The 14,671-nt window shown below is 46.7% G+C and overlaps 1 protein-coding gene across 3 annotated transcripts; it reads right to left on the bottom strand.

Moving 5' to 3' along the window:
• Window positions 1–1,906: 1,906 nt before the first annotated feature.
• Window positions 1,907–14,655, bottom strand: CHCHD4 (coiled-coil-helix-coiled-coil-helix domain containing 4). 3 transcript variants are annotated; one of them, XM_025376284.1, is made up of 5 exons: window positions 14,441–14,654; window positions 11,714–11,882; window positions 8,946–9,114; window positions 6,250–6,348; window positions 1,907–3,039 (listed from the first exon to the last, which is right to left on the bottom strand). In XM_025376284.1, the coding sequence occupies exons 3-5, from the start codon at window positions 9,016–9,018 to the stop codon at window positions 2,732–2,734; spliced, it is 480 nt and encodes a 159-aa protein (XP_025232069.1). In that variant the 5' UTR covers window positions 9,019–9,114; window positions 11,714–11,882; window positions 14,441–14,654; the 3' UTR covers window positions 1,907–2,731. The 3 variants fall into 3 exon arrangements, with proteins under 3 accessions (XP_025232069.1, XP_025232070.1, XP_025232071.1); XM_025376285.1 differs by lacking the exon at window positions 8,946–9,114 and having other exon boundaries at window positions 14,441–14,655; XM_025376286.1 differs by lacking the exons at window positions 8,946–9,114; window positions 11,714–11,882 and having other exon boundaries at window positions 14,441–14,649.
• Between the last annotated feature and the right edge of the window lie 16 nt (window positions 14,656–14,671).

Here is a 14,671-nt window from a genome sequence, read left to right as displayed (position 1 = left end):
GCACTCCAGCCTGGGCAACAGAGCGAGACCCTGTTTCTAAAATAAATACATAAATAAGTTAAAATCTGTACAGTCCTAGAACTAAGGACTAGAATGTAGTGCTCTATTAAGAAGCTTGGTTGATATGCTGCACTTGCCTATATCATAAAAAAACAAAACAGTCCAAGTATTCCAGCCTTTGGTAGGCTAAGGCAGGAGGATTGCTTGAGCCCAGGAGGTTGAGCCTACAGCGAGCCATGATTACGCCACTGCACTCCAGCCTGTACGACAGAGCGAACTCCTAAAACAAAACAAAACAAAACAAAACGAAAGATACATAAAGCAGTGTGTTAGCAATTGCATTCCCAAGTCAGTGTTTTTTTGAGCAGCCCTTTGTTTCAATTATTGCTGTTCTTTAAAAATCATCAACCTGCATTTATCTGAATCATTAACTCTTTGATCTGTTGGTGTTCTTACATTTAAAGATACACAGCAACTTAAATATGAATTATCCAAACCCCCTGTAGTAAAGCATAATCTCCACCCACTTCCAACTGCTTATACAGTGCCAATTCCTTATCACCAATTTGTTTTTCCACTGAAAAGTGGAAAAGGATGGAACCTTTTGTCTAACCCAAGTCGCATTGGACAGACAGTTTGAGAATCTCTGCTGTAAGTTACCATGGCTGGAAGAACCCAGCCCTGAAAATCCAGCACCATTATGTAACACTCATCCATTCCTTTCTGCTTTCTAGTAAATGTTGACTTCCTGGCTAGATTGTAGCTTCATGGGCAGTACCATGAATGACTCACTCTATGACCCTAAGGCTTGGAACTGTAGGTTCTGTGAATGCATCAAATAAATGGGGTACATGACATGGTCACAAAACAGTAACACCTTATGACCAAAATTTTAACGAAAGAAATATGGTTTTTAAATGTGCAAAACTCTGTTAAAAGAAGTCATTAGGGTCTGTCACGTCTTCCATACTTGGCCAGCTCCAGGTTCTTAGCTCCTAATCAAGCAAGGTTTTAAAAAGCTCTGGATATAGAAAGCAGTTCTCTACCTCCATACACCTCTGAACCACAAATCCTTGCATTTTAACCATGCCTTTAAGCTTTCAAGCTTTAACATAGTGGTGCCTCATTCTCCAGTGTGGCAGGCAGCTTCCTGTTACTCATGTCCTTGTGTCCCTCTCGAGTGTGGGCTGTGTCTCACTTCTAACAAACAGACTATGGTAAAGTTATGGAATGCCAGTTTTGAGATTAGGTGATGAAAAGGCTCTGGCTTCCAGCTTGCTCTCTTGCTTGCTCTGATGGAAGCCACCTCCCATGTTGTGAGCTGACCCTTTAAGGCAAGGGCCATGTGGCAAGGAACTGAAGGAGGTGTCTGGCCAACAGCCAGTAAGGCATTGAGACCTCAATCCACAACCCACAAAATTCAACCCACCGAACCCTCCCAGAAACCACTTTGAGCGATCTTGAAAGGCCTGGCAGACCTTGAGATGACTGCAAGTATCACAGCCTCACGAGACACTGAGCCAGAGAACCCAGGTAAGGCATGCCCAGATTCCTTGTTTCAAGCTACTAAGTTTTAAGGTAATTTTTTACATAAATAACACATTTGAGACAAATGAGGCATTACTATGCCACAGCCTGAAAACTGTCGCAGTTACCTTAGGCAAGTTAATCTATTTTCAAACAGCAAGAGCCTTCCCCACCTCACAGACTAACTGCAATGTCTGTGTGAAGGAATCTGCTCACATACAAAAAAGTGAGCTTCCTTTGAACTCAACACAGAAAATTTTAACAGACTAATTGGTTTACCAATATCTTTCCAGAGGAATTTCAATTGAATTGTTCATAATTTATACTTTTTTATATTGAAAACATTTTTAACTAGTGAAAACAAAGGACACATTCAAAATCAGGTAGAAATCATGTTTCCTTTTAATTGAATACTTAATTCACAATGTTTCCTCTCTTCCTGCTACTCTGGTAATAATTAGGTCCCCACCTCTCAAGAACATTGCACCTGGCCAGACTGAGAGCCAGTGTGAACATGGGCCCCAAACCAGGACTTTCGGAATAACAAGGAACAGCCAAGCCAGCCTCTCCCTTCACTTAGAAAGGGACTGTGAATGCGAGGGTCCAAATCTTCACCGTCCAAACACAGAAAACCAGGAGCTCCACACCAACATGGAAACCAAAATGTATCAGGAATGAAGTGCAGTACACCTTCACATACTCAAGGTCAAGATGGGTTTGCAGAAATCGTATCTGACCATCTGGCCTCTGCTAGTAGATATGGCCCCACCCCAGCATTTTTAAGAGAGTATGTTTTTGTTTCTATACTTGTATTATTTTCCCCAAGGGGTACAAAATCTACCAAAAGGAATATAATGAATCAGAATAAATCAGCTCACTCACAAGAAACCTTCCTGGGTAATGGTTTTTAGTTGCTGAGCTTATTCAGCATGTTATTTAAAAGTGGCAAAATTCAGGGCAATCTGAGAAGAGAATTCAAAAGTGGCAGCTACAGGTTTAGGTAGGACACACATACATACAACCCCCATTTTTTTCAGTGTATATGTCAAGAGGTCAAGACCCCTGATCATCAAAATAAGTTATTTTGTATATTACAGTGCACAGGACAACAGAGGGAAAGACACTTTCTTGGAAGGTGACAACAAGGCCTTTTTGCAAAAGGTCCACTCCAAAAGGACTGGAGCCCAGTGCCTTGTGGCCTTCATTAACTTGACCCCTCCTCTTCTTTGGTTGCAGTGGCCTCAGTGGGAGCTGTTTCTTCTACTTGTTCTGCTGGCTTCTTCTCCCTTTCCTCTTCCTCATCCTCATCCTCTTGGGGATAGAGGTCTGGGTATTTCTGCATGCATTCCTGCATGGCCCGGAACTGGTCTACACAGTCTGACCCCTTGATCTCCTCCGTGCTATAGTGGAAGCAGGAAAAGGCTGACTTGAACTGTTCTCCACAGGGACCGCTGGCCATTCCCCCAAGGCATGGGCAGTTCCAGTTAATGTTTCCATTTGGCAGTATCAATCCTAGAACAGGAAGATAAGCAAGGACAATGTGAGAGATGTTCTCTAAAGTTTCAGAAAATACAAAACTAGTCCAGTCCTCACAGGCTACTCAGGTGGTGCAAAACAGGAACTATTGTTGCCTATGGACCCACACCTCGATTTGGATTACATTTAAAGCCTAGCACATATCCAGCATTCCTTGGCCCAGCTGGGAGAGAAGCCACCAATGACATCTTTCTCCATGTGTGACACTAGTCTATTCTAAGCCACCTCCCAGTGCTCTGAGGCTGTGCTCCAAGAATTAAATACCGGGACCCATCTAACCCAAAGAGGAGGAGATCACTTGAATGGTTAGTGAAGAGCTTTTTGAAAGCCCAAACACTTTAAGGAACCGAGGTATTGATCTCCTCTTTCTAATCCCCCTCCTCATATGGATGGTCATGACCACCCCACCCCCCATACTCCCTGCCCCTTGAACCCAGCTTGCCCTGCAGCTGCTCTCAGAAGCTCAGCATAGCCTGGGGAGTGGTGAAGAGGAGGAGGTTGATGAGGAAAGATGTCCAAGACATGCGGCACAATGAGAAGCTGGTGGCCTACCATTAGTGTGAGTGCATTCTTGTGAAAATCAACCAAACTGTTAAACTGCACATATGTGTTGGGGAGGAAACAAGGTTATAAATGGGTTTTCATTTTCACTATTATTAATAGGCCTCTTACTTTTGACTTTTATACCTTTTCTTATCACTGAACTTTATTCACATCTAAATAGTATTTCTTGGTTTTCCAAAATGCTCTCAAAATGATGGCTTCATTTTCAGCTTTGCGACAGACATATCATTCATATAGAAGTTTCTTACGTGAGTCTTATTAAGAGACTGAAAGTACTTTCTAAGAGAGCCTCTAAAATGTCCTGTGAAATTACACATGATTCTTCACTCCAGGGCAATACCGAGGCCTGGTGCACTGCACTAATGTCCAAAGTCCTAGACGAAACCTCGCCTGCCTCTCAGTTCCAGCTTGGGAAGCTCCACTGACCAATGGATCTGCTGTAGCTATTCCTGTCCTTTACTTGTAAAATGGGGATAGCATGGACGATGCCAACTAGTGCTGCCCCCTTAGCAGGCAGCAGACCCCCAGGACCATCAGCAGTTGCAGATCAAGTTCTCCTGCATTAAGTTATGCTTGGTAACTCACATAAGCCTTCTGACAACCTTCTGCAGTGGGTGCTACTAACCCCAGTTTGCACACGCAGTCTCTGGGGCTCATGGTCCAAGTGAGGACTGTAGACTGAGCTGGCAGGATTCCCAGAGCCATGCCCCTTCCCCTACATCTCACTGCTTCTTGACAGGGACCTCAGTGTTGGAAAAACATTTGCAAATGCTACCCCCTGGAGTTTCAAACCTGCTCACAAACCTGCATAACCAGTTTCCAAGAGATAATACTGACATTTAAAAATTACAACCCAGTGCAAATTGACCAGGTGGTTGATCAAAAATAACAAAAAAAATTATATCCTAGGTCTCCAGGAGTCCTTATTTCATTATTTCTTAGGGGCAGGTGAGCTGGAATGAGATACTTCCTCACAAAGCACATGGTGCCAATCTGCATTTCAGGAACACAATATAAATCCACACAGAGGGTACCTTTGGCATGTTACATAAAGCTCAGATGCAGTGTGTTGTCAAACATGCAGTCTAAGGCCTGAGGTTCCAGTCTCTGGCCCCCTCCTGGGTCCCCAGTTTTCTCATTGGATCAGATGATCTTTAAGGCCCTCTTGATGTTTTGATTCTAGGAAAATTACTTCTGCCACCTTTTCTTCTTGGTACTCTTAGCTATTACAAGCACCATCTCAGCTGCACAGCTGGGTGCTGGAAGGCAGGTAGATGGCATAAAATGGTGACTTACTTGGCCCACTTAGTAATTTTGCAGTTAAGAGGTTGAAACCTGGGTCCCAGAGTTCTTTGTGTTTTATATGCTTCTTTGTACAAAGTATCACTATAAGGGGCTGCAAAGCTAAATGCATCATATGGGATACCTACAATCCAAGCAGACACATTGCAAGTGACAGAAACAGGTAAAAAAACAACAGGGACAGTAAAGAATGGTGGGATCTGGAGGGAGCAGCCCAGTCTAAAGGCAGATATATTCAGTTTTTAATAACACTGTGAGGCAAACAAAACAAGGCCCAACTTGTACTGCAGGCCTCCATAGTCTTGATCAATTAATGAAATGTGCTTAATATGGATCTAAAGATAAGCAAGGTACTAGAATTGACATGTAAGTCCTGATCAAGATTACCCTTGCAGCTGTCTTTCTCAGAATGCTAACACTTTGTATAATGTCTGCATTTCCCGCTGCTCCCACTGGGTGCTGGATATATACTTTATGCTTTGACCCCTAGGATCAGTCAGGGCAACAAGTAAAGGGTCCTACAGAAGGAATAGACACATCAGTTAGCATTTGAGAAATTCCAATCAGGAGCCCATATTCCCGATGCGGCTGCTTCATGCTCTTCAATTACCAATTAGCACTAGAAGGTTAGTTGTCATCATGGACACTAGAAGTGGTTTTTGATTGGTGAACTGAGTACTGTACAATACGTAGATTGTTCATGGATACCGCACACACACATCCACCGCACACAGGCTGCAGTAGTAAGTATCTAGTGAGTTCAGCAGCCCAAAACTTTTGGAACAATGTCCTAGGCCTAAGCAACCACTGTTATATTCAGCCATTAACCAAGGAGTGTGCAACAGCTCTGACTAGGTTAGTTGAATCCTGCTGCTGGAAAGCTGTCTGTGTCAAGTGACCTTTTCATGTAAGGTGCTTGCTGGAGCAGTTAGAGAGAGCAGGGACTTCACCAACCTTACAGAACAAGGTACATGACTGTCTACTTGCTAATCAAGTTGCTAGATGTGGCAGAATTCAATCTGGCAACTTGTCTGAGCACGAGCCCTGTCACCTTAACCTACCTATAACTGCTGGAATCTACTAACACCCTCTCCCAAAACTTAACTGTTGTGCCAGGGAAGTACATCAGAACAAGGTTGGCAAGCACAGTCCCTCAAACCTCCGAGGAAGATAAACCACTGCCCTCAGAGATAGTCTATGGCTGAGAATAGATACCTGAAAACTCGGCCTTGGCTAGGAAAACATAGGAAAGGAATTAAGAACACTGAGCTTCCCCCCAGTGCCCTGATGTGGGTCCCTGGGAGGCCCCATGTCACTCACCGTGCTCCTCGTATGGATCATTGGGGTCATCGGCCACCAGTTCTGCATTGCTTGGAGTTTCATGATCTTCTTTGGTTACAAATATGATTCGATCCTTCCCTAGTGTTTGGAGAACACAGGAAGAAATGTTTCATTCAAGAGCAGTGAGTCAGCTTTAAACCCAAAGCAGTCGCCATACAAACCAAGTTTGAAGACCGTCCCATATGCCATCCCTACGTGAGGTGACCATCAAACTGCTCTCATATGCTACAGGTAGGAAACAAAAGGGGATGGATGAGGGGCACGGCAGGAAAAAAAGCACTCAAGAAAGTGTCCTAGGGGCTTACCCACAGGGTTCAGAATGCATAAAAAGTTGGAGGAAGACTGAGCACACTGGCAAAGTGAGTGTGCAGTGATGTGGGTCCTCAGCCTACAGATCACTACAGCCCACACAGCTGATGAGCCCACAGGCCCCTGCCTCTGAAAGGCTGAGGACACAGGCAGTCTGAGAGTGCCCACAGTCAGCACCCCCACTAGGCCTCTGGGCTCCTAATCGTGGCTGGAAGAAGAAAGGGTCATGAAGGTGAGGAACACTGCAGCCCTTCCATTCCCACAGTCCGAGAGGCCTGGGGACCATTTCCCAACAAGGATAACAACTGGAGGGGGACAGCAGGAAAAGCACTTCTCAGATCTTTTTAACTGTGACCATCTGCAGTTGATTTTTTTAGGACAAACCCCACAGTGGTTAGGGTCAGGACTGTGGTCCTGTGAGGACCAGCATGGGAAAGTCAGCAGGCCTAAAGTGCAGAGCACCTTGTTCAAAACCAGAGCCCTCACCCTGGGGCCTGGCTGCTGGAAGGTCTGAGGACTACAGGAAAACAGACCAGTGAGAGTCAAATGCATTTTATATTAGGAGCTTCTCCTCACTGGAGGCTGGGTGAGCACAGAAAAGCATATCAGTCCTGGCCAAACCAGGGTGGGTGCATTACAGTGACCCCCTATGAAGTATTATCACGCTCAGCCCCCATCGAGTACAGGAGAAAACCAAGGCTGAGTGGCTATGTAAGCAGAAGGTAGGTCCTTACAGCCCTCTCCACTACACCTTGTAGCTGTCAACACTTTACCTCACCTTCCTAAAAACTTCGGCCATCAGCTAACCACACCACAGGTATGCGTCAGATATTCTCATTGTGGGCAAGAAGCACCTTGTCCTCAGTAGCCCACGCTGCATGGTGGATCATCAGTTTCTCCAGCAGTACCCGGAGAACAGACAGAGCCAGTCCATCTCTTGGTCCTCCGTGTGAGCTCATTCCTCCATCCTATCGCCACCCTGAGAGGGAGGTGGCAGCACCCCCTTTTAATGGTGGTGAGCCTGAGGCTCTGAGTAGTGACTTGCTGGGCCACACAGGACAGGATTCTTTGAAGTCTACACTGTTGGAGATCCTTTCTACACACCCATACTGCCCCACACCAACATCTGCACAAGAATAATGATAGCTGACACTGAGCACTTAGCATGACTAGGCACTGCCTGAGAGCTTGTGCACCTTGGGCAATGAATAAACACAATAAAATCTGACCCAACCCCTGCCTCAAAAAGCTTAGAATCAAGTGAAATGTTTGCCAAGTAAACGAACAAGATCTTTCTTGTACCTTCCTGGTGAAGATGAATGACAAATTCTACAGAGCAACTGACCATGCGTTCTGATCCCAGGAGATCTGGGGTACAGGGACCCTCATCTGGAAGGGGATAGGAGGTGCCATGCATTTAAGAAGACTTCTTCAGCTACGGCCAAAAGTGCGTGGCTCTGAGTGAGCGGCTACTGTGGGCACAGAGGCCTGACCTGCAGAAACGTGGCTCTGTGAAAGCTGCAGGCATCTCTGATTACTTTATACTTTTTGTTTTCTCTTTATATTTAGACAAGTTCAGTCACAGGTATGCTGAGGGGAAAGCAAGGAAAAAGGCTTGGGCCCATGCTTGGACTGATGTAATTAAGGAAGAGGCTTCTGGAAGGCAGGGGGCAGTGACAACAAAAACTGAGCGACATCTCCAGTGAGAAGGACAGTTCAGGGGACAGAGGGAGGGCACTTTGGTGCCTTACGCCATGCCCACACTGCACAGGGTCTCTTACGCTAGGACAGAGTAACAACAAAAAACCCTCAGCACACACAGGGCCAGGACCCCCAACACACTGGAGGTTTCTGCTCCCAGAGATGGTCTCTGCCACAACACCTTGCATGTCATCCAACAGAAGACTGCTTTTGCCCTGTGGCTGACTTGGGAAAGCTTTTGGACCAGGCAGCCAGGACTTGTTAAAGTACCTAGTAATCTTAGTAATTCTGGCCAGTTTCCAAAATACTCAAAAGCAATCTGTAAAAATGGTGAACGCTAAGTACAATGAGCTGATGCAAATTTCGCAACTCAGTTCTGGCAGTTTTGTTGACCAAGATGGCAGCTCAGTGCAGCCCAATGGTGAGGCCCAGCCATAGGCACACAAAGCAAAGGGTCCAAATGTGGTAAAGTATGAGGCCTTCCTGGGGTTTGTCATACATAGAGAGACGAGGCCTCACCCAAGAAAAACTGAATCGAGCTCTCTGCCACATCCATGTAGCTCACGGGCTTCACAGGTGACTGACACACAGCCAGGTTAGGAAACACCAGCCTAGCACAATCCCACTGAGAATTCCAGGTCCCTCCCACTGGGCCAAGTCCTCACATGTGCCTTCCTGGACATTTTCCCTTGCAGCACAGTTCACACTGGATCGAAGGTAGAACAGTAATAGCTGCATCTTTTATACATTTTTGTCCCATGCAATGTGTTTTATTATATCTGTGAGTTCACTGGTGGGTATTACTTTATCTCCATTTTACAGAAACCACAGGAGCTGAGAAACGGACCAAAAGACATGCAGTAAATGAAGGCAGAACAGGAACTCTGGTCTGAAAGATCCAGAGTGTGTCTCCTGCAAACTGTCCATTGCATGCCTGTCCTGGAGGGCCTCTGCTTTCTGGAACATTTAAAACTCAATTCAAGAACCGATGCAAGGACAAGGCTTACCTATTCCTAACAAATCTAAGTGTGAAAGAAAGAACTGGTCAGACTAGTCATAAGATGCCAACCAGTGGGACAATCAGTTAGACAAGTAGTTCTTATGACATTTCTCAGCAATTTCTCCAGAGAAATAAAATTAAAAGTGCTTGTGTTTTTATTTCTAAGATAAGCTTTAAAAGCAGTTGAATATGCATGTTCTGAAGGAGGTGGATAACTATGTTAAACCTTCTGGCTCACAGTGGCTTCAATATCACAGAGAGTCTGAGAACTGGAGTTCAAAGCTGGACTTAAGCACTTCCCACTGTGTGAGCTCAGGTACCCTCTGGGCCTCAGAAACCAGGCCTTACCACCAGCTTCACCTACCTACCTCACATGGTTGGGGAGGTGAAATGTGTTTCTGCTGTTAGCTAGAATCCCACTCAACAGTAAGTTTTAAAGGGTACATGGCTAGGAAAAGAGACAATCACAGGCTCAGAGATGTCAATAATATTTTGGAAATGGGAGAGCTGATGGTCGAGTGCTCTCTGACTTAACCAGTGAAGAAAGCTGAACCCAAAGTGCACAAGGAGGAGGTCCCCCAGAATCAACTCAGTCCTCACCCCAGAACCTTGGTCAGAGTGGGGAACTGGAGGCCCGACGGGTTACTCTGTGAACGGGTTACTCTGTGAACAGGACTTCAGGGTGGGGCTGAGAACAGAACTGACTGAGCAGTCGGATACCAAGACACCTTCCACCCTCAGCTGTTTAGTTTTACTTTTGGTAGAGCCACCCCAACCCGTCTTTCTCTCACATCTCCATCAGCAAATTAGAATGGCTCGATCTTCAAATATATCCAGAAAGAGCTGCATCTCTCACCTCTTGGACCCCATCTCCCACCATCATTCCCTCCACTCCAGCCATGCTGACCTCTGCTTTTACTTGAACATGCTGAGCACATGCCTACCTCTGGCTTTTGCACAGGGTATTCTGTCCTCCAGGAGCACTTTCCCTTCCCTCAGGTACCCTCGCAGCGATTTCTCCCTGCTTTCACTTCCTGCTCACATGCCACCGTCCCTGACCACCGCCCATCTCCCTTATCCTGCTTTTTTATCTTTCTCCAAAGTGCTTTTCTTCACCCAACATACTATGTATGTTTACCACTTCATGCCCCCACTGGAATGTCAGCTCCTCAGAGGCAGCGATTTTTGTCTATTCTGTTCATTGCAGTATCCTGAGAGCCCAGAATAGTGCCAATGACAAAGTGGGTGTTCAGTATTTGTTGAAAAAAGTGAATGGAGAAACAACTCTGGATTACGGCATGAAGACCCTAGTGTAAGAATTAAAGAAAGAGGAGAGAAACACGAACGGTGGCTTTTCAGTCAACAGGGACAGGTTTATTTTAAACAAACCTGAGGTGGGCTGCTGGCTGAGTTAGGTCAGAGCCACATTCTATTACAGACTAAGAGTTTTTAAGGATTCAGGGTGAGAGAGTTTATCAGAGGCTTGGACTGCTTCTGTGTCTCTTTATTGTGCTTATCTGGGAGGCAGAGTTGTATGTCTGTTTCCACACATCTTTCTGCAGCTGCAGGCGTATCTCCCCCAGGACTGCTTTTAGCTTCCCTATCTTAGTGCACCTAAAGGGAAAGGAATGTTCTTATTAACGCCCACAGTTTTACTGGGGTCCACTGTATGAGGGTGAAGTTTGGCAGTTACCCAAGAGACTTTCCCCCACCTCCCTCTATGACCAAGGTGTCTTATCTGTGTTTTACTGTCTGCTCTTCCTGGCTGCTTGTAGTTAGAAGTGATTTCCTTGAAATGCATGAGGCTAGAAAGGGAGCTGGAACTTAAAGTGCCAGTGTTTGTCCGAGATGATGCTACTCCTGCTCTGTCACCCAGTCCCAGCAGAAAGCAGGAAGACAGAATGGTTATCACCATTAAGTGAGTAAGACCAAAAAATCCCTTGGACGAGTAGTTTGATTTCCCCCATGAAAGGGGAAGATCTTTACAGGCAAGAATCTCTCAGCATATCCACCCCAGAAGGAATGCCCATGTGTCCTGCAGAGGAAGCAGTTTCTTGTCTCCCATGGATGCTGACTCACCAGGATCATGTTTGAGAATGGCAACCTGCACTACGGACTTGTCTTCTTTCATTTTTGGCTAAGCTGATTCAATACACCTGTGATACAATTCCAACCACTACTTTCTGACACTCAACCCAAGAAAGAGATCTAAAGCCAGAGGGAGTGGTGCCTGTGGTGTATTTTGAGTGAGTGAAGTAAGGGGTTTCTAAGAGTTTGATAAATCTGATTGCTGAGGACTTTCATGTTTAGAATCTAACCCCTTTGAAAGACATAAATCCCGCGTACAGAATCAAGTATCTGTGAAGAACACACAAATAGCTTTCAGACAGAGTGTAAGAAGAATGCAAGTGTTAGAAGTTTAGCTCAACAAACCTTCCTTAGCTCCAGCTCTGTGGTAGTACCTGGTGGTCACAGATGAATACGACACAGGCATCCAGTGGAGAAGACGGAAGGGGAGGGATCCTACCTTTGTCCCTGACAAAGAACTTCAGGGAGGGAAGGAGGGAATAGACATTCCAGAAGGGACCAACCTGGGCAAAGCCTGGAGTGCAAAAGGAGGGTTTTAAGTAGTGTTCGCTCACACACGTTGAGGACTGCAAAAGGTTTTCTTAAGAAAAGTGGCATTTAAAAGGATCTCTGAAGCCTCAGGAAGCCTTCTCAGACCCCACAGAGCCGTTCACTAAATGATCATGGCATGCTGGGCTTTCCCTTCATGTCACTTATGACAGTCTGTAATCATGCATTGGTCTGGCAATGTTTTAATGGCAATCTCTTCCACCATGCCAGGAAGGCAGAGAATGTGTCACACTGCTCACCACTATATGCCCAATGGCTGGCACATCACATGTGCTCTATAAATGTTGACTAAACACGAGTGGGCAGGCTCTGCATTAGAAAGAGGAAACTAAGAAAGAAACACTATGGTGCTGACACAGAGAAGTGTGGCTAGCCCAAGGCCAGGGAGCCAGGCTGAGAGCCCTCGAATGCCAAACCAAGGAGTTTAACCTGAAGGCTGGGTAGCAGGTGGACCCCTGAAATAAACTTGCACAGGCAAGTGATTCACTCAGGACAGAGGGCAGGTACACGCATGATTCAATAAAGATTTGGGCACCCACTGTATACCAGGCCCTGTGCCAGATGCTGGGGATTCCACAGCCCATCTGATGCTCTCAGCTTAGTGGGAGAAGACAGGCAGGAAGATGGCAAAAAATAAAAAAGGTAATTTCAGAGAGTTCAGGATGTGAAAGACACAAAGGGTCAGGAGGCTAAATTTTAAAGGATGAGGAGTCAGCCATGGAAGAGGTGAAGGCAGGATATACCAAACCAAGGGTATAGCGAAGAGGTTAGAGGCTGGGCAACAAAAAGGTGGGAAGAGACCAGGCTGGAAAGGCAGACAGGGCCAGATCACATAAGCTCTGATACGGTAAGGAGTTTGGGATCATTTTTTTAAAAATCCTATGGGAAGCATAAAGGATCAGTGGGCAAAAAAAAAAAAAAAGTTAGGGACTTCTTAGGGGGACAGTGGTATGGATAAGATAAATACTAAGGAAGGCCTATAAGTGAGTGCTTTCAATTCTCACTCATCTCCTAAGAGAGATCTTTGAACCAGGAAAAGATAAGGGCTCCATGTTTTGAAGGCAGATGGACCTAGCCTCCCTTTCCAGAGAAAACTGCCTCCTGTAAATCCTCAAAGAGAAGGAGGGTTTTGTTTATCAGCACAGCCTCATTATACCCAAAGGCTCAAAAATTATTTGCTAAATGAAGTAAATTAGAGAGAGACTTGAAATTAAAAACAACAGTGGTGAGGGCAGAGGACTTTTGCTTACGGCACACATTAAGTAGTAATCAGCGGAAATATAATAGTACTCATTTAAGAGTGAGTCTTATGGCTTTACAACCCAGAGGAGGAGAGGTTCTAGAAGCAGACAGGGCTACTAGGGAAAAGGCTCAGCATTTTAGGCTGAGCTATGCTCCTAACTGGATGTGTAACTAAGGTAGGCCACCTCCTTCTCTGGGCTTCAGATTGCTTGAATTAACTGATGGAGCTGGAGTATTCACCAAAGAATTTCTGGGTGACTTCCAACTCTCTCTGTAGCTTTATAACCATCCATCCCCCTTCTCTGGAGCAGAGAAGATGCTTCATGAATATTTGCTGTATCAGTGAAGCCCAACATCTCATTTTAGAACACTGGAAACCAGGGCCTGGAGGGGTTAGGTAGGAGCTCAGGGCCAAGGAGTCAGTTTGTGGCAGTGTGTGGGGAGGCCCTCCGACCTGTGGCTTGGGTACTTCTGAGCTCTTGGGTAGAGTAACATCAAGGAAGCATTAGGTGGTTGGAGCTCAACTTTGGGGTGGGAGGTAGGCAGGGTTCTCCCTGCAATCCACTGGGCACTAGATTGGAAAAGGCTGTTCTGGGGTCACAATGCCCAGGCTCAAACCCCGGTTCCACGATTTGCTGGCTGAGTGGCTTTAGCCAAGTCTGTGTCAGACTTTACTCTTCAGTAAAATGTGACCAGTAACAGAGTCTGACTTACAAAGGGCGCAGCGAGATCAATGAGACAAGCCAGGTAAGTTTCCTTGAACAGTGCCTGATAGGTAGCAGGGGGCTCAAAAACATTCCCGTTAGTAGAACTCCTAGCACAACTCCCAGCACCCCAGCACAGCACACGCTACCCCCAGTAGCAACTTTTCGGGACCCGCCTTTTAAAGGCGCGTGCAAAATGGCAACACGTGGGGTATGGCAGGAGCGGTAATAATAATTAACATACATTCCCAGTTACGAGCCACACGCAACGTGCTCGGCATTTCCCGTGCCCCAACCCGGCCTAGTTTACGACTTCCCACGCACAGGCCCCTCTGAGGTCAGGGTTCGGGCTTCACTGTGACCTTGGACCAGTCCCGTTCCCCGAGAGCTTCGGTTTTCTCATTCGCAAAACACGAGTGGCGACTCCCCAGCCTGCCCGCCTCCGAGTGTCCCAGGGTGGGCAACCGGGCCGCGCCTCGGGTGGCCCGCGCCTGCGGCGTGGTAGCGCGGCGCCGGGGCCCGCGTGTCTCCCGCAGGCCCTCGTAGGCCGGTCTCCATGGCAGCCCGCCCTCCCTACCTTCCTGCCGGCAATAGGACATGGCTGCAGCCCGTCCCTGAGACCTTGCAGAAGCGGTAGTGGCGGTAGCTGCAGCTTTACGCCGTGACCTCCTCTCCTCAGGCAGGGCGGGCGCCTCCGAAGCCCGCGCGGACCCGCCCCCTCCAGGCCTGCCCGCCGCGCGCCTGCCTCGGCGCCCTCTTAACCGCGGCCAGGCCCACCTCAGCCGGAAACTACATTTCCCAGCAGGTC

Source organism: Theropithecus gelada, chromosome 2, assembly GCF_003255815.1.
Source record: "Theropithecus gelada isolate Dixy chromosome 2, Tgel_1.0, whole genome shotgun sequence".
Taxonomy (NCBI): Eukaryota; Metazoa; Chordata; class Mammalia; order Primates; family Cercopithecidae; genus Theropithecus; species Theropithecus gelada.
The sequence above is the reverse complement of the archived record's forward strand: the minus strand, read 5'-3'. Positions and strand labels throughout refer to the sequence as shown.